The sequence below is a fragment of the Nesoenas mayeri genome (genome assembly GCF_963082525.1).
Source record: "Nesoenas mayeri genome assembly, chromosome: 20".
Taxonomy (NCBI): Eukaryota; Metazoa; Chordata; class Aves; order Columbiformes; family Columbidae; genus Nesoenas; species Nesoenas mayeri.
The window spans coordinates 4,890,842-4,908,247 of NC_137569.1; the positions used below are offsets into that span (position 1 = coordinate 4,890,842).

The 17,406-nt window shown below is 46.9% G+C and overlaps 2 protein-coding genes across 4 annotated transcripts; one reads left to right on the forward strand and one right to left on the reverse strand.

Annotated features, from left to right (window-relative positions):
• Positions 1–52: 52 nt before the first annotated feature.
• SMYD4 (SET and MYND domain containing 4) lies at positions 53–6,109 on the forward strand. The gene is made up of 10 exons (XM_080357345.1): positions 53–198; positions 278–425; positions 523–612; positions 1,181–2,333; positions 2,640–2,822; positions 3,125–3,291; positions 3,953–4,085; positions 4,528–4,644; positions 4,996–5,119; positions 5,839–6,109. The coding sequence occupies exons 1-10, from the start codon at positions 68–70 to the stop codon at positions 5,987–5,989; spliced, it is 2,397 nt and encodes a 798-aa protein (XP_080213471.1). The 5' UTR covers positions 53–67; the 3' UTR covers positions 5,990–6,109.
• Positions 6,110–6,596: 487 nt separating this feature from the next.
• SERPINF1 (serpin family F member 1) lies at positions 6,597–17,294 on the reverse strand. Of its 3 annotated transcripts, none has more exons than XM_080357319.1 (8): positions 17,174–17,294; positions 10,807–10,892; positions 10,219–10,420; positions 9,978–10,133; positions 8,993–9,196; positions 8,173–8,315; positions 7,337–7,547; positions 6,597–6,961 (listed from the first exon to the last, which is right to left on the reverse strand). In XM_080357319.1, exons 2-8 carry the CDS (start codon positions 10,882–10,884, stop codon positions 6,702–6,704), a joined length of 1,254 nt encoding a protein of 417 aa, XP_080213445.1. In that variant the 5' UTR covers positions 10,885–10,892; positions 17,174–17,294; the 3' UTR covers positions 6,597–6,701. The 3 variants fall into 3 exon arrangements, with proteins under 3 accessions (XP_080213445.1, XP_080213446.1, XP_080213444.1); XM_080357320.1 differs by lacking the exon at positions 17,174–17,294 and adding an exon at positions 15,086–15,141; XM_080357318.1 differs by lacking the exon at positions 17,174–17,294 and adding an exon at positions 13,368–13,524.
• Between the last annotated feature and the right edge of the window lie 112 nt (positions 17,295–17,406).

A 17,406-nucleotide genomic window follows, 5' to 3' on the forward strand; every position in this document is an offset into this window, starting at 1 on the left:
CTCGGTGCCGTACGGCGGAAGCGCTCCTGGGCCACCGCGGCTGGGCGCCGCCATTGGGGTACTGGTGATGGAGCTGCCGGTGGAGGAGTGGCGGCTGTGCGCTGCCCGGCGCTGGGCCGCGCTGGAACCGGCGCTGCGGGAGCGGCTGGCGGCGGCGTCGCTGCACGACACGCTGCGCCTGGGCTGCGGCCTCCTCCGGTGAGCGGCGGGGAGAGAGAGCGAGAGGGAGGGCGGGCTGGAGCGGGGCGGTGCGCGGCGCTGACCCCGTGTCCCGCAGGCCCGAGGCGGAGGCGCCGGCTCTGCGGCGGTTGTGCCGCCGGGCGCGCGCGGGCAAGGAGCCGGCGGCCGCGCGTTTCTACCGCGAGGAGGGAAACCGATCGTTCGGCCGCCGCCGTTACGCGGCCGCCGCCAGGCTCTACTCGCAGGTACGTGGGGCGGGGGAGCCCCCCATGAGGGGATCCCCGGGCAGGGGGTCCCGGTGGTGGGTCCCCCCCTGAAGAAGCCGCTCTCCGGTCTCCGCAGGCGGCATCCCACGAGCTCCCGGGCAGCCCCGAGGTGTCCGTGTGCTTCGCCAACCGCTCGGCCGCCCTTTTCCACCTCGGGCACTTTGAGGTAAGCGGGGATGGGGTAGCGGGAACCCCCCCCCGAGCTCCTGCACACCCCGAGGGTGGCCTGAGGGCCCCCGGGGCGGGGATTGGGGTGAGGAGGAGCCCAGGCGCCACATGAGGGGTTACTGCAGAGTGTTTGCTTAAAGCATCCATCACAACCTAAACTTTCTGAAAGGGCTCCTGCTTTCCTTCTTGTTCTACATCAGAAGGCTTTATTCTGCCAACAGGTTGGCTAACAGTTGTGCCAGGGGAGGTTTAGATTGGATATTAGGAAGAAATTCTTCCCAAAAAGGGTTGTTGGGCATTGGAACAGGCTGCCAAGGGCAGTGGTGGAGTCACCGTCCCTGGAGGGGTTTAAAAGATGTGTAGATGAGGTTCTTAGGGTCATGGTTTAGTGCTAGAGTTGCGTTATAGTCGGACTCTGTGATCCTGGGGGTTTCTTCCAACCAAAATGATTCTATACATGTGGACTTTGATGATTAACAGCCTTATTAAAATGTTCTGAATCTTAGATGAAATAAAAAAGCACGCGTCTCACAGTTTTTCTAACAAGGCCTTGTCTTTGTTTGTAGGTGTGTTTGGAAGATATCGCCAGGGCTGAAAGTCATGGCTATCCAGATAGGCTGCTGCCCAAGGTCTTGCTGCGGAAAGCGGAATGTCTGCTGTGTTTGGGGAGGTTGCAGGATGCAGCAGACGCCCTCAGTGTGGTGGAGAGTAAAATTGCTGTGGCTGGGATCATGACTAGTCCTGCTCACCAGACACTGCTAAAAAAGTTAAGTCAACTGAAGATTAAAATACAGGAGAAAGAGAGCTGCCCAGAGCCTGCACGAGAGACATGTGGCGACATTCAAAGAAAGTCAGAGTTTTGGGAAGAGAATGACAGTATTTCAGGTGCATCTTCATCTTTGAGGTTGAATTTTGATACGGAGAGAGGACGTCACTTGGTGGCCTCCCAGGATATCCTGCCAGGACAGAGCCTGTTGGAAGAGGAGGCCTTTGTGAGCGTGCTCTGCCCAGGGGACAGCCTTCTTCTGCAGGACAGCGCTGAAGCGGTGTGGGATACTCGAGTCACTAATGCAGATCTTTATTGCCACCATTGTCTGAGGCAGCTCTTGGCCTCGGTGCCTTGCCAGGGGTGCAGTTACGCAAAGTACTGCAGCCAGAGCTGTGCAGACGTGGCGTGGCAGCAGTACCACAGGACAGAGTGCTCCCTGGGAGCGCTGCTTCTCACTTTAGGGGTCTTCTGCCACGTGGCCTTGAGGACTGTTCTGCTGGCAGGATTTGCAGAGGTTAGCAGGCTGGTGGAATGGTCCCACAATGGTGACAGGGACCTTCAGGACCCTGAGGCAAGGTGCAAACATCTCAGCGAGGCACCAGAAACAAGAGCTGGGACCAGAGGTATCCCTGGCTGTAATGACGATGGTCAGTACCAGAGTTCTTACCAAGCTGTGTTCAACCTTTTGCCGCACGCTGAGAAGCACAGCCCCGAGCATAAGTTCCTTTGCATGCTGAGTGTAGTCGCTATATGCCAACAACTGCAAGAAGCTGGCCTAGAGGCTGCTGTTTTGAATCAAGAGTCATCAGAGAGACGGTCCAAACCAAAGACCTGTGAAAAAACATCGGGTGAATTGTCTCCAGAGATGAAGACAATGGCAGAAGCGATGCTGAGGCACGTGTTGCAGCTGCAATGTAATGCACAAGCAATCACTGTAATGCAGGAGTCAGGTAAGATAAAAACTTCTCAGCCCTTCTCCGTTGTCCTTGCTCATCTAGCTTGTGTGAAGAGATTGAATTATCAGTTGTAAAAAGCTCCCATTGCAGATGGGAATGACTTGCTTAAAATTCAATGGCCTGATCCATGCTGGCCTGTTCTTTGGTGCACATGTAGAGGGTATTTAGCTATTATTTATTGCAGCAATATATCGGAAACCTTTCTACTGCTGTCTGCAATTGGTCACAATGCTTCTTGCATAAGCTGCCTGGGTTACTGAGCATTTATTCTCGGCCTCCTTGTTTTTCCTTTGTCTTTAGAGTCCGGAGATGGTGCTGTTGTAAATAAGAAGCCTGTGCGACTGGCGACAGCCTTCTTTCCTGTCCTCAGCCTCCTGAACCATTCGTGCTGTCCCAATACCAGCGTGTCATTTAGTGGGACAACGGCCACTGTCAGGGCATCGCAGCCGATCCCAAGCGGCCAAGAGATTTTCCATTGCTATGGTAAGTATTAACTCTTTGTCTCAAGGCACAGACACCTTTTCACCTGTACTTAGCATACTAACTGATTGCTATCAATGTCATCATTCCTGATATAATGTTGCTAGAGTTTTTGTTCATGTATTCAGCCTTGATCAAAGATATCAATGCAAGATTTTATCTCCTGAGCCCATTGTTACATTTTCAGTCTCCAGTTATGTCCCCTCCAGAAGATGATCTAGTTTTAATTATAACAAAGATAGATTTAGTCTGATGTTAACAACTGTACCAGTTCAGAGTTTTCTACCCTTGCCATCCCTTTGCAGGGCCTCACCGATGTCGGATGAGGGTTGCTGAGAGACAACAGCTGCTCAGTCAGTATTTCTTTGAGTGTCGCTGTGGGGCATGCCGTGATGAGTTAGAATCTGATGTCAAGAGTGTGGTGTCTTTGAGAAACACGTTCTCTTGTCCTGGCTGCCGGGCTCCCATGCAGGTAGTTACAATTGTACAACTTACTGGGATGTGTAATGTTTGGGTCTCTGGGATACTCAAGAGTTAGGGAACTCAGTCTGTGGTCTCTGCTCAGGAGCTAAAAGCCCTTATAGAGTCAAGAGAGTATATCTCACTCTTCTTAGCAGCTTTCTTGTAGGTCAGTCCCCCGGTATTATAGGGAAAATAAAGCCTTTAATAGCAAGTTAAAATCCTTTTGACCTTGATGAAGGAACTGGAAATTATCAGGGCCATGGACTAGGGAAAGGGTGATATTTAGGAAAGAAAACAGAGGCCTGGAGTCTAGAACAGACAGTGTACGTGCAGGGGCTGTGCCTAGAGAATCACACCTTGCAGTTCACAAGATGTAAATGAAAGCAGCACTTACTGTGGGTTAGATGGGGAGAAATCAACATAGTCTGTATTTTGGATGAACATTTGTTGTGTACTACATGACCCTATTTTGGCCTAATCTATAGCTATTCCTGGAAATTTCTCATAAAATCGAATAAGTTAATAGTAATTTACAGGCAAGTCACTTTGTTTAATGAATGCAACTGAGAAACAATTTAGTATCTCTGTAACACAATACAGAGATAATGGAGATGGAAATTAAACTTTGAGCTGAACCTGAGCAAGAATGATCACAGAGATGATTTCCACAGGGGGAAGACATGCTTTGTTGTTCAAATGAAGCTTGTGCAATCTCAGTCAGCAGACAGAGCCTGTCATGCCGTTTACAGGACCTTCAGCAGCGAATCAAGAGAGCGTTAGAACTGCTAAGAGACAGGAAGGCTGGTAAGGCTCAGCTTTCTGCTTTAAGGTCAGCAGCTAATGGGTACATATGGGGAGCCACAGCTCTAGCCATGAGATGGCACTGTTGCTTACGCAGTTGGGGTCTCCTGGCGTGCAGCTTGGTGTCCCTGGGGACTTTAGCTTTACATTTTTTATACCCCTGATCCAGCTGTTAATCTAAGTCACACGCTGTTCCATAGTAACTACAAGAACTCAGGGTAACATTGGAATTACGCATTCCCAGGCCTTGCGTTCCTGGAGCGAGTTAGGCCAATGCTGTGTTACAATAAGCAGGATTGCAGATAAGGTCAATGTTGAATCCCATCCAAATCCAAATCTTAGCTGTGTAAGATGCAAAGATGAGATTGGACTGATTTTACTTCTTCAATCATAGAAAGCTGGAGACTGGCCAGTAGTATGAATATTATACCCTGTTTTATTATAGATCAGGCTATCAAAATGCTCCTGAAGTGTCAGGTGGATGCTGAATGCTTCTTGTCTCCAGAGCATTTGCTGATGGGAGAGTTGGAGGATCATCTGGCACAGGTCTACGCTACTCTTGGTATGGCATTATCTTATTATCTTCAGTTTTCTGAAGTTTGAACTTAACACCAGCCTTTTCTCTGACTAGCCCGACCACTTTTCTCCTGCTCCATTTCTCTAGTTTTCACAGCAGGGCTCTCAGAAAGGCTACTTTAGCCAAAACTACATTCCCAGCAGCCAGTGAACAATAATGTGATCTCATGTTCTTCTAGATCCCCTGTCCTGGTTCTGAAATCAGCAGCCTCCCAAGAATGCTGTGGACATAGTTCATCACATTTTGTATAAGGCTGTCAGATTCTTCGGGTGGCATTAGCTCTTGAAAGTATTTATTCATGACTCAATTTTTGTTTTGTTTTGTTTTTTCCATCAGGGAAGTGGCAGGAAGCAGCCAGACACCTGGAGAGGAGTATTGAGATTGTGGAAATGCATCACGGGCCATCAAGTATAGAAATCGGTCATGAACTCTTCAAGCTGGCACAAATTCTCTTCAATGGGTAAATTTGCTTTCATTTTCTGTCCCTTCCCTGCACCACTCCTGTGTGCCTGACACGATATCGGGGCTGGGGGTCCCTGGCACCTTGCAGGGTGTCTCGCAGGACCCTGGGCAGTCTGGCACAGGTACAGGAGTTGGCCATTGCTCAAGTGCGAGTTCATTAACCTCATTTGGCTTCACTTACACCTTATTACTCTCTTTGGACTCATTTTTTTCTGCTTTGTGCCCATCTATTCTTCTCCCTGGCTCCATTAATTCCCTATCCTATTGTTTTATTTTGACAACTAGTCACCCTTGGTGTTTATACCTCAGTTGTATAACGTTGCTGGCATCTTTTCAAAGGAGGAAATAAAATCCTCTTGCTCTATTTTGGCCCTCCTTTGGCAAGCAAATCCCCTGACTGCTGAAAATCTTCTCGCAACACCTCCCTTTAACTGAATTAGTTTTAGCAGGAGCTGCAGTGAGGCAGTAGTGGGTACCTGTACCCAAAGATTCAAATATATATATTTTTTTCAAGTTTTTGCCCATTTCCTTACCTTTTTTCCCATATCCTCTCATTTTAGCTGAATTTCATGCTATTTGCCTGGTGCTGAAAGGCAGTAGAGGGGAGGATCTGTACCCATGAACAGGTTTAGGTTTTTGTTGGGTTACAGGTTGTGTAAGTCAAGGAGCTTAATTAAGTATTTTGTATACTCTGTTCTTATCATCTTCCTATTTCAGATTTGCAGTTTCTGAAGCTCTGAGCACGATTCAAAGAGCAGAGGAGATTCTGTCAGTCCACTGCGGTCCTCAGAGTCCTCAGATCCAGGAACTACAAGAGATGAAGACCTGTCTGTCAGAGCTTCCCAGAAGCATCCTTCAGAGGACTTAATTTCCCTGTCAAAGGAGGCAGCCATGTGATCTTTCATCAAAGCTAAGTTTCATGTGGTAAGGTAGTCATGTAGTACAAGCTGGAAAATCATGTGTAACAACAGCCTGAATGAAATCTGCAATGCTCTTTAATGAGACTGTTGTAAATAAAATGACCAATTCTAACATGAGGGGTCTGTGTGTGGTGTGGTGTGGTGGGAATAGATGCTGTTGTATAATTTCTGCATGTGGGTTTGGAGCAAATCTTTGACATGGTTGTGTATGCACGTGAATCTCCCATATGTGATGGTTATGAACATGCAGTCACCCAGACCACACTGCCTTTTATTTCTAATGCTGTGAAACACTTTTCTTCTTGCCAGCATGAAATGTAAATGGCAGACCTGTCAGTGATGAGAGACTCAGTATAAACAGCTGGCGTCAGGTTGGAAGATGGGCTAGGGAAAAATGTGGTGTACACCATATAGGAGACAGAACTGTATTGTGGCTTATCTGGGGAAAATGGGAGTGTGGAGGCATATGACATAGGCAGACAGTCTTTCAAGGGAGAATACTGGGGCTTGCTGAGATTAATAGCAAAAGCTCTTTTATTGCAGCATGAAGGCATAAGGTTTGCGAGTTGTGTCTTTGTGCAGCAGAGCAGGGAGCCAGTATCCCTCCCAATTCCACCCTCTCTGTTTGGGCCCCACCATTGCAAATTATTGTGAAGGGATCTAAACACTCCTGGGATCCAGGATCTTGCCAATGAAGAGGAGGGTTCCAGTGGTATCATCTCGCAGTACAAGAAGGAAAGGTCTGTCCACGTGATATTCTATGGGGAAGGTCAGACGAGCAGCATTCACCCCAGGATTTGGTGTGGTTCTTTCCCCATCTTCACTGAGCTCCAGAACTGCCTTGTGTTGCACATGAGACAGCTTGATGGGTTTGACAGAAATCTTGGTAAAATCAGGGGATGTGAACAGTGATTGGAGCCCTGGAGGAAAGAAAGAAAATTGCATTAGCTGAAAGCATAGATTGCTGGAGCGGGAGCAGTACTGCTAATGCTGTGATCCAGGAGGGCACGTAGCTGCTCTGGCAGAGCTTATTGGGGGTAACAGCAAGAAGCAGCTCACATCTGTTTGTACTGAGCTTCTCCCTCTCAATTTCAGAAATGTTGAGCTTGGTGGAAAGATGTGATAAAAAGTTGAGGAGTCCCAGACCAAGGTGATATAGTTGCTGGTGAAATCTCTTACAGACTGACAGCAGGACCTAACTAATAGTCCACCAGCTTCGTATTATTGAGAGCAGGAAGCAATTTGTTGCCTGCTTTGAGCCCTGGCAGGCTGTAGAGGGTGCGTGATGTACGTACTTGTCTCCTTCAGTGTGCTGCCAAGTGCCTCTTCATAGTTCAGCTTCAGTTTGGGCAAGCTTAGCACAGCGTGGACTGTCTTCAGCTCCTTGTCTACATCGTGGACAAACTCAGAAGTAAGGCTCTCCTCAATCAGAGTCATATTCTGGGTCACCTTCGTAGGCAGGAAGAACATTGCACTGATCCCCTCTGTCAGTGGCAGCTGGGCAATCTGGAAGGCCAGTTATAAACAAGAAAATGGTCACAACAATAATAAACAGTTTTACCCATCCTGTACCAGGCACAGCCCTGAACCTCGACTGCCTGGTCAGCCTTTCCAGTTAACATTTTGTCCTCTTCCCTCTTTGCTTTTATCAGACATGATGCTCCCTGGCCCCTCTGACGCCCAGGCTTTCATCAACCCATTCTGAACTCTTTCTGCTTTCACACAGCAAGCGCTCCCTCTCCCCCACTGAATCCTGTAATGAACTGCAGCATTGCTTTTGGGGCTTCTCAGCTGGAACAGCATTGAGCTCCTGCTACAGTGAAAGATTTGTTGAAAGAGGTAGAGATGAAAGAGTTTTGAGGAGTGCACCCTGCTCTTCTTGCCCAGCTTTAGGTCAAGCAATACAGGGTCGTAAGACCTGTGCGTTATTTAAACTCTGGACTGCTTGTCGCATAACCAATGTAGAAGTAGAATTGTTTAAGAATCAACATGCTGCCTTTCAAAATAGGGATTGCAAAACTAGCCTGATGGGAGAAGCAAGGCTGTTTTCTGGAATGGGTTAACAGGTAAGTGTAGCTGAGCCTGTTCCTCGGTAGGTTTAGGAGACCTTGTGCAATATTTGCTTTCTGACCTTGCAGTTGAGTTCTGAGTCAAAACCATATCGCAGTATGGCTTTGGGGTCTGACATCATGGACACCTTGACAGTTCTGTCCTCATCCAGATGGAAGTCGTTCAGGGCAGTCTTCTTGGTGTCAAACTTGGTTTTCCATGTACCTGTGTTTTAAAAAAATTGAGGATTTTCTGGAATAATAGCATATGAAACCAGGCTTGTGTCTGTGGCTGAGTCATCTTGCACTTTATCTATACAGTATTTGTGCTTTAAGAGTTGAGGCATAACTGAATGATGATAGAGATGGAAACAGACTGATTGGAGATACTGATCTACTGCCACTCTTCAGCCCCTCCTTTTCAGCCGAGAATTTGCTAAATGGGAAATAAATCAAGCCAGTGTATGGGTGGAGTAGCTATTGGGAAGCTGATGTCTACTTATGTAATTACAAAACTATTTTACAGGGTAACAATTGTGTCAATGCATATAAATTGCTGCTTTCCCCACCCTTTATTTTGCTCCTTGTCTCTAAGCAATAATTCTCCAGGACACTGGTTTACAGGATGTTCTAGAACAGCTCTCTATCTCCTAGATGTCATTAAACCATGACACCTTCCATTCCCTGTACAGTGGCAAAAAGGCTCAGTACACTCTTTAAGCTGTGCCTTCCCTAACTGTTAATATTCTGTCTCTTGCCATGGAGTTTTGTGCGCTTGAACTTTCTTTCCTGCTCTCCTACTGCAAACAGGTCAAGATGCAGCTTCCCCAGGGCGTTCCTTTGCATCTCTTTTAGCATATGCTTAATAGACCTTCTCTGTAAGCAAGTACCGAACATTCTTACCCTTGAAGTAAGCAGCCCCAGCAAGGAGAATACTGACATCTGTGGGCATGTCCTTCATCAACCGCATAATCCTGCCCTTTGTCTGCTGTCGGACCCAGTTGTTGACCTCTTGGAGGTCTAACTGGGTATTGCCGCTTAGTGCCCTCAGACGCATCTTGTAGGACTTTTCTAGTTGGCTGTGAAAACCAGGCTTCACCCTCAGTCCTGGGGAAGAAAAACATTGATATTGCAGCTAGCTCCCTTATCAAAACAATCTCAAGGCAGCAGATTGCAATCCAAATCCCAGCAGCAGTTCTCTGGTAAAACATCTGTGGCTGTGTGTGTGCAGAATCCTGCTTTGAAGAATTACTGAAGGCACATGGAGGAAACTGATCCAAATCCTATAGCCACCCATGCTGGATTATGGGATAACCCCTTTCTGAAAAGAAAGGAGATAAGAACAGACGGCTTGGACACAGCTATTCCTTCATCAGTCTTTCTTTTTTCTCCAGCTCGCTTTATGAGTACAGCTTACTCAACCTAGTGGATTCTTGGAACCAGCAGGTTCCAAAAGATAGCTCTTAGCTTCCTCAGCAGATGCTTATTGCATGCTGAAAGCAAACATTTCAAATAGTTCTGCAAGGCATTAAACAAAGGAATGTGACTGAATGCTATCACAAACAGAAAATGTGATTAGTGCTTCCTGAAAGTTAGCAACACCTGCCAGAAAACCTGGAGTGAAGGCAAAATTATCAGCAAGTTTCTTTTAGGTCTTTGGCGTGTTGGCTGTTCTGTCACCAGTGTCTTTGTGTGCAAGTCTGGTCTTTTATTTGTGTGCACACAAACTTTCCACGCGTTTTCTGGAGCAGCAAGAGCATTCCAGACACTGTTTGTATCCTGGCTCAACAGTATGTCAGAGCCAAAGCTGTTAATGTGGCGCTAGTCAGTGTGTTCTACCTGCTGCTAATTAGGTAAAATTTGACAAGAGGAGAAGAAGGACTTTTACTTTTCTCCAAGATGATACGGGAGGCACTTTTCATGCTCTTCTCTGGTCCAGCCACGCTGGTCAGTAGGTCCTTGTAAGTGTTGTGGACCTCAGCTTTGTCAAGCAGATCATAGAAGAGAGCACGAGAAATCACATCTTCTGTCCGTTCTCCAGCCCCTGCCAACAAAAAGGACACTGGAATGAGGGAAAAAGTTTGTCAAGCCAAACAGCGCTTGAGGAAATAAATGGGGCAAGAACTCACCGAGGGAGAGCCCAGAAAGTGCAGTAGCCAGGCTGAACGGCGACAGCAGCACGTTGGCGGTGGCCGTCCGGCTGGATTGCTGACGGTACAGGTCATAGCCAAAGTTGGAGACTGCAGCTGCCAGCTTGTTTACGGGGCTCTTATAGAATGGATCTTCCTCTTCGACCTCGCCGGCGTTGGCTCCATCAGCGGTGGCAGAGTTCTAGCAGGTACAGGGAGCGCTTTGGTTTGACTTGCAGTTTGCAAGGGCAGGTACTGTTGTGATAAACATTTCAAAGGCAAAACCATCTACAGGAATACTGGCTTAATCTTACTGATAGAGAGTGAAGGAACAGTTACTTAAAAGTGTCCCAGTACAGCCAAAGGCAACGCTCAGATTGGAATCCACTATTCCTGCCTCACGGTCATCCCCTGATGTAACTACTGTTGTTTTATCTAGGTAAAGCAGGAGTTAGTCTCATTATGTTGCTAAATAAAATCCTAGTAATTTAGGATGGTAGTGCTTAATCCTTCTGTAAGATTCTCTAAATTCACATTACCTTTCCCAAGTGTCTCTCCCTTGCTCTCTGCATATTTTCTTCTACTCACCTGCTCACTGGCCGAGTTCTGGGATCTGCTTGGGACAGTCAAGAGACCCAGGAATAGGAGAACCACGGGAATCCGCATCCCTGAACCTACAGAGTAAGAAAATGACAGTTTGAGCCACCGAGCAAATACAACTCCACCACTACTATCTGCTGCACCTGGTTGTGACAGGAACAGCGGTGACATGTGCTGCTGCTTGTCCTTCCCAGTTGTGAAAAGCATGACTGATCTTAGCTGGGTTTTCTTCTCCAGTTTGAAGTACTCAGCCAGGCTGGCCTCAATGACTTTAAAATTGGGCAGGCGCACGTCTGGGTGTGCCTGAGCACAAAAGCAGATGTGTGTGGCCCAAACCACACTGATGCTGGCAGTTACTGAGTGCCAAGGTCCAGAAAAGCACTAAATCACATCTTCTGAGTTTTAGACTTGACGAAATTCAAAACTTCACTTATAAAAGGTAGCAAATCCATTTTGAATGGCGCAGAAGACAACACTGACTGGTTGCTGCTCTGCTGTGTGAGTCACCTGCCTCAGGCAGTAGTTTTGTCATGTTGCCTGTGTCTGTGTGTACCTGGAAGGCTGCACAGCCTATATGCATCTTATGCTTCTTATTTGCAGTTCAATAAAGTCAAAGTAGAAGAGCTTTCTTAAAAGACAGTAAGGAAAGGAGCTGGGAGTAAATACCTAATGCTAGGCCAGATCTAGGGAAAGACAGAACTTGGCTTATTCAACATTTTTAATGGAGGTGGGAGAAAAGTACCAAACTCCCCAAAGCTTTTCCTTGTGTGGAATCCTCTTTTAATCGCTCCAGTATTGGCATCTGTGGCCCTTCCTGACAGATCTGTCTGGTCCAAAGGGCAGCATGTAACCCCGGGTTTCACTGCGGGTAAACCAGAGCTACTGCACAAGTGTCGTGCCCTCGAGAACAGACGCCACTGAGGCTGGTCTGAAGCAATGTTTATATAGATCCCCAGGAATTAAGGGAAGAGGGTTGTATTTAACTAACCCCTGTGATTCAGGCATCCAGCGAAGTAGGAGAAAGAACATGTGTTTCGGATTAACTTCAGCTATAAAGAAAACATGCCTGCTGGTAGAAATACAACTTAAAGCCACGTGGCTACAACAGCCCCAGTTCAGGACCCAGTTGTTCAGGCAGAGGTTTTGCTTTAGTGAAAGGCAGTTCACTGTTTCCCTTCCCTACCAAAACCCTTTTCTTCTGAAAGCAGTTCTGCCTTGGAGGGAAAGGTGTCAGAGCAGAGGTTTTAAGTTTCCATCTGTGTTTAGAGAGTGTAACAGAAGTGGTACCTTCTTTTCCCTGTGCACTTGCATCCTATGACCCACTGCTATCCTAGCTCCCAGCAGCTGGAATATTCTGGTGCAGATGATGTGTATTGCGAGGATTTGCTATCCTGGAACAAACCAGTGCATTTGGTGGATATGATGTTGGGATTGCTCGTATCATTGCAGAGTTTTACAATGAATAGGCACCATGCTGAAAGAGAGATGACAAGCCCTGCTAAGTCGAAGTTAAACGCGCCCTAGCGAGGGCTTTGTGAAGATGCCTGCACCAAGCAATACTCTTGCATGCTGAGCAGAAGAGGTTTGGCCCAGTCTAGTTTAGAGATGAAGGTTTTCCATGGAGCATAACCTTTTCTCTGAAAAAAGGAATGACAATCTCAACACAACCTCTACTTCCAACTACACTGAGCTCCTGGGAGCATGAGAGCGGAGATGGGTTTTGCAGATTTGTATTGTTTTTGCCAGTACTGTCACCAGCTTCATATTTCTCAGACTTTGCCAAAAAGCAATTTCCATTTTAGAAAGACAAAGCTTTTTGTGTTTGGATTGGCCTGAACATCTGGATTCTATTTGCATGTGTCTTAGCACACAGCCAAAAATGCAGAGAAAAGAATTTGGTTCAAGCAGAGGTGGGATGGTTTCAGGCATGATATTGAAATCTCTGGCTGCCTTTAAAGAGAAGAGAAGGAGCAACAGCACATGGGATGTGATGTTACAGTCGGGAAGGTACAGGAAGAAAACTTTGAGAAATGAGCTGCAAAGGAACCTTGTGTCTGGGAGTTGCCTCTTTATGGAGGCCTGCAGGTGCAAAGGAAATATTTTGCTTTAAATCTGTAGCGAGACAAGTCTCACATCATTTATAAACTTAAAAGCTCTGCTTCTGATTTCAGGGGTGCTATGAAACATCCCCCACGAGTTCAGGCTGCTGTGATTGCTCCACCCCACAGCACTAACTCCCTCTGAAGCATCTCGCAGCCACTAGCTCTGGAGGATTTAACTCGCCAAAATTGTTACCGTCGCAAAGAAAAAGCATGTCCCCAGCTGCAACACAGACGCCAGAAGGGCAGAAAACCACCCCGCTTCCCCAGCACCGTCCAGCCCCGGAGGCCAAGAGGTGCCCTAGGATGCCCCCGGCCCTTGGTGAGATCCATCATTTGGTGCGAATCCCACCCTTTACCCCCTGCAGAAGAACGGTTCTTCCCATTTCCCAGGTTCTCCGGGATGTCCCAGCCCCTGCCCTGGCCCCAGCCGGGGTTGCTGCCCCTTACCTAGGGCTCCTGTCGACCCCTGTCCCCGCAGGCTCCCGGTGGCTGACTCGGGGACACTGGGGCTTTGCTGCAGCCACATCTGCTTTTTTTGCAGCTTCCCCCAGCCCAGCCTTCGGCCGGCTTCAGGTTACAGCTTCCCAGGGCTCATCTTAAAGTGCTCTGCTCCTATTTTCTGCTGCTGCCACCCTCCCTCTGAATTGCACTAACTTTTTTAACCCTGCCTTCCAAAACAAACCTGCTCCCCGTGATAAGGGCAGCCCCGTGGGTAAAGCGTGAGACGGAGAGGCAAAATTATCTCTGCCCTGTTTGGGCTAGTTCTTTTATCCCTGCGGTTTTGCCGTGTGTCACATAAAGGATTTTTCCGTCTCAGAGGTATGGTTAATGCAGCAGTGTTTAACAGGTATATGGATTTATGTCCAAGATTCAACGGACAGACTTGTAAAGTGGGAGCAGGATTCTGTTGCTGTTTAAAGCTGTTGAGGGGAAGACATTGGGAAGTGGTTCTATCCAGTGATAGTTAACAAGAAGTTATTAACATAACCGTCTTAAAGTTTTTTGGCTGAAAAGAGACTAAAAGGCGAGCACTCTGGTAAAAGAGATGAATTAACACAGTGGGAGTTTACAGAATAATAAATAACGTGTAGAAGGGAAAGGGGCAAAGGGGTTCTGTTATTTTTTGTAATAGAAGACTCTATGGGAGCACCCATCAGTGTGCATTTAAATCAAGAGAGCGTATTTTTTATAAGGATTAAATTCTAAAACTCATTGTAACTAGATATTGCAAAGATGAAAGATAAATAGATTTGGGGGAAAAAAAACAAACCACCCAAACCAAATTAGTGGAGGACAAGTCCCTTGAAGGCTAACAATGGTCGGATGTAACGTCGGACTCAGCAGCTGGGCCATACAACCACAGAACAGTTGATTTTCCTTGCCCCTCGTCATTCTTGGCTTTTATATTTTCCCCAGTCATTTGTTACTGGCTACTGGGAGAGCCAGGATACTGGGCTAACTGGTCACGTATCCAGCCTGCTCTTGGCAGCTGTTTGTCTGCTTGGAAATGCTGGAAGTCAATTGGAACCAGTAATGCCAGTGCCCCCAGTGCAGGCTTGCGCTGGGACATCTTGGGCTGCCCATCTAACAAGTGCTGGGGGTTTACTCATGGGTGCTGGCACGGAGCTCATCCAGTCCAAGAGGAAGGGATGGGTTTGGAGAAGCATTAACTGCTGTTTTTACAAGCCAGAAAAGCAAATCAGGTCGTCTGCCCGGTGATTAGTCAGCGCTTCAAAGGTGACCCTTTCTGACAAGGAGAGAAACGGCTCAACTGCTTCTCGGCTTGCTCTGAGACGTCATTGCAGGGGGATGTTTGTACTTGTTAGTCTTCCACCATCTGCCCAAGAATGGGGGTGTTGGCTGCAGAGATGTCTTCTGGTGGTTTTCATCTCTTTTTGATACCTTATTTGTGGTATTAAACTGCCCTTTGTGGAAGGGCCACTGAAGAATTTTTACATCTCATCTATGTCTTCAAACGAAAACCCAGCTGTTTGAATACAGGTTTGGTTTTAACCCACTGGAATCAGCGGGTCAGTTGTACAGAATGTTATTGTAGACCAGAGCAAACTTTATTCCTGTAGGTTAAGGGCATGCCTGAAAAGGTGCATTATACTCATCCAGCTAGATGCAAGGGCTTAAATCGGTTTTGTTAAATCAATACAAACATTTTACTGTTGTTCTGGTTTGGGTTCAAGAGAACAGGCGATATGCTGTCTGAACAGTGTTCTCCTCTGCTGTGGAAGTGCTGATCATGTTCACATGAATTTGGTCTAGTAAGGAAAAAAAATACATCTAATGTTAAAGATATTGAGACTTATTTGATTTTCTCAGCCAGTGGTGCAGATGAGCGATAGGGCAGATACCCTGTGTTTGTCATGTCTTTTCAGAATAGAGCTCAGTCAAAAGGAAAACTTAGCAATGCAAAGTGGAAATTCCTCAGCAGAGATGTTAATATTACTTTGAATTTTACAAACTGCATGTTCTGGAGAGTCGGTGGAGTGTAAAAGAGTCTTAAGGTTGGTGTAACTGATAATTTGTTGAGTAAAGCACAGTCATGGAGGGCTGCTGTGCTGTCAAATAGATGAAATTAATAGTTTGACATGAATAGCTTGGAGGAGGAAGGATGGCAGAAAGATGGAAAATAGGAAATAAGAACTAAGCTGTTTGGGAAACTGAGAATGAGGGGAAAAAACTTAACAGAAGAGGGGGAGCTGGAGGGCAAAGGCATGGAAAGGCAGACTTGGGCTTCAAATTATGCACCAGTTACAATGCAACAGGGTGGAATTCGGGGAGTCTGGCGCTGAGGTTGCTGTAGGCCAAATAAGACTTACCTGAGGCATGGGATGGTATTTGTGAATGTTAGGAATGAATCTATATAAATAAGTAAGCTAAAATGTCCCTGTGGCCTAGAGCTGTGCCCTCATAGTAAGGCTGGATTCTTGTGGGTTTACTTGTTAAAATTACATGGCCCTGTAATTACGGCCTCTTTTTGAAGGATACGTGTCATTGCATTGGTTAGAGGGGTAGACATTATCTTTAAGCCGTTCTTCCCCTTTTGGACTGCAAGAAAAGTGTAATTGCAGGTTTGAGCCAGGACTTTTTATTCCCCAAAGGCTCCTGCGTCCCTGAAATTCATGGTTAGTGAGTCAGTCCTTCTCTTATTCCAGCAGATGGTGCAGACTATTCAGGGACGGAGGCTCCCGGCAGCATTCTGCTCCTTCCTCTGAGGGAAGGCAGACTTCCCGACGGAGGAAAACACTGCCAGAAGGGTGGCCCTTGCGCTCTGTAACTGCTGTTCCACAAAAAACAGAGCACCATCCTTTTTACTCACAAGCTGAGGGGGTTCGGAAGCAGAATCTACTATGGATGGGCGTTGTTTTGTACAGAAATAGCTGCAATGTGGCAGGCTATGGGTGAGTTAGACAAATATTTTTAAGTCGTGGGATGGCTTGGTTGAGTGGAGGGTTCCCGAGATTCTTTTGTGGCGGTTTATTTCAGAGATGCACTGAAATGAGGTTCTGCTACCTCAGAACGAGGAGCCAGGGAGCTGTGCCCATCTAAGACAAAAATGAAGCTGTAACCGGACGTTGCCTTTTGCCAAACCAAAGCAGTGACATTTAGCTACAGCATCAAAATCTGCCCCTCTTTCCTCTGCAAGGTGCCCCAGCCATCCACAGCATTGTGCTGTAGAGCAAGGAGCATCCCAGCAGAAGAACAAATCTCAGCAGATGCCAGATCAGCACCTTTGAACCTCCCAGTAGATACCAGCAATGGTCAAGTTTTGCCCAAGAGGAAGATTAAGGATTGTCACATCCCTGCTTGTCGCTGCGCACAGGCAAAACACCCTCCTGTCCCTCTGCCACTGAGCTTGTGTCTGAATTCCAGGAATTCTGCCCATTTCCCAAAGCCAGCTCTGTCCCCGCAGCTGTTCCCTGCACGCTCTGCAGGTGAGATGCCCAAAGATTATTTGTCTGGGTCCTTGGGCCGTCCTTACGGATCAGCCATTTCACCTCACAGCCCCTTTGTCCTTTGTGATGAGATGTAGCAAAAACCAGATCCTTTGTGAAAGCCCCTTTCATCTTTCCACCCAATCTCCGCAATTATTCAAGCTGCTTGCCTTTTTTCTTTCTCTGTTGGGTCTTCCAATGCAACACCTTCAGCAACTATATTCTGCTTTACTCTTTATTATTGTGCCAACATAAACATTACTAAAAAACACTTTATAAAATATGTTTTGAAAAATCTAGCATTACCCAAGAATCTAGCGTTTCCCAGGAAAAGGGCTGGAGAGAAGAATCCAAAGGGGTTTCCAACTGCAGACCCTCCCAAACCAGATCTCAATAGCCAAGGAGTGGGAAAAGGGAATCTTTGCAAAGAGCCTGTGCCTGGCAATGGCTGTGATGCATCCTAGAGAAGACAAATGGGTACTAGTCCAGTTGATCTAGAGGTCATTTTCTAGGTGGGTACAGACAGTTTTCAGAGGAAC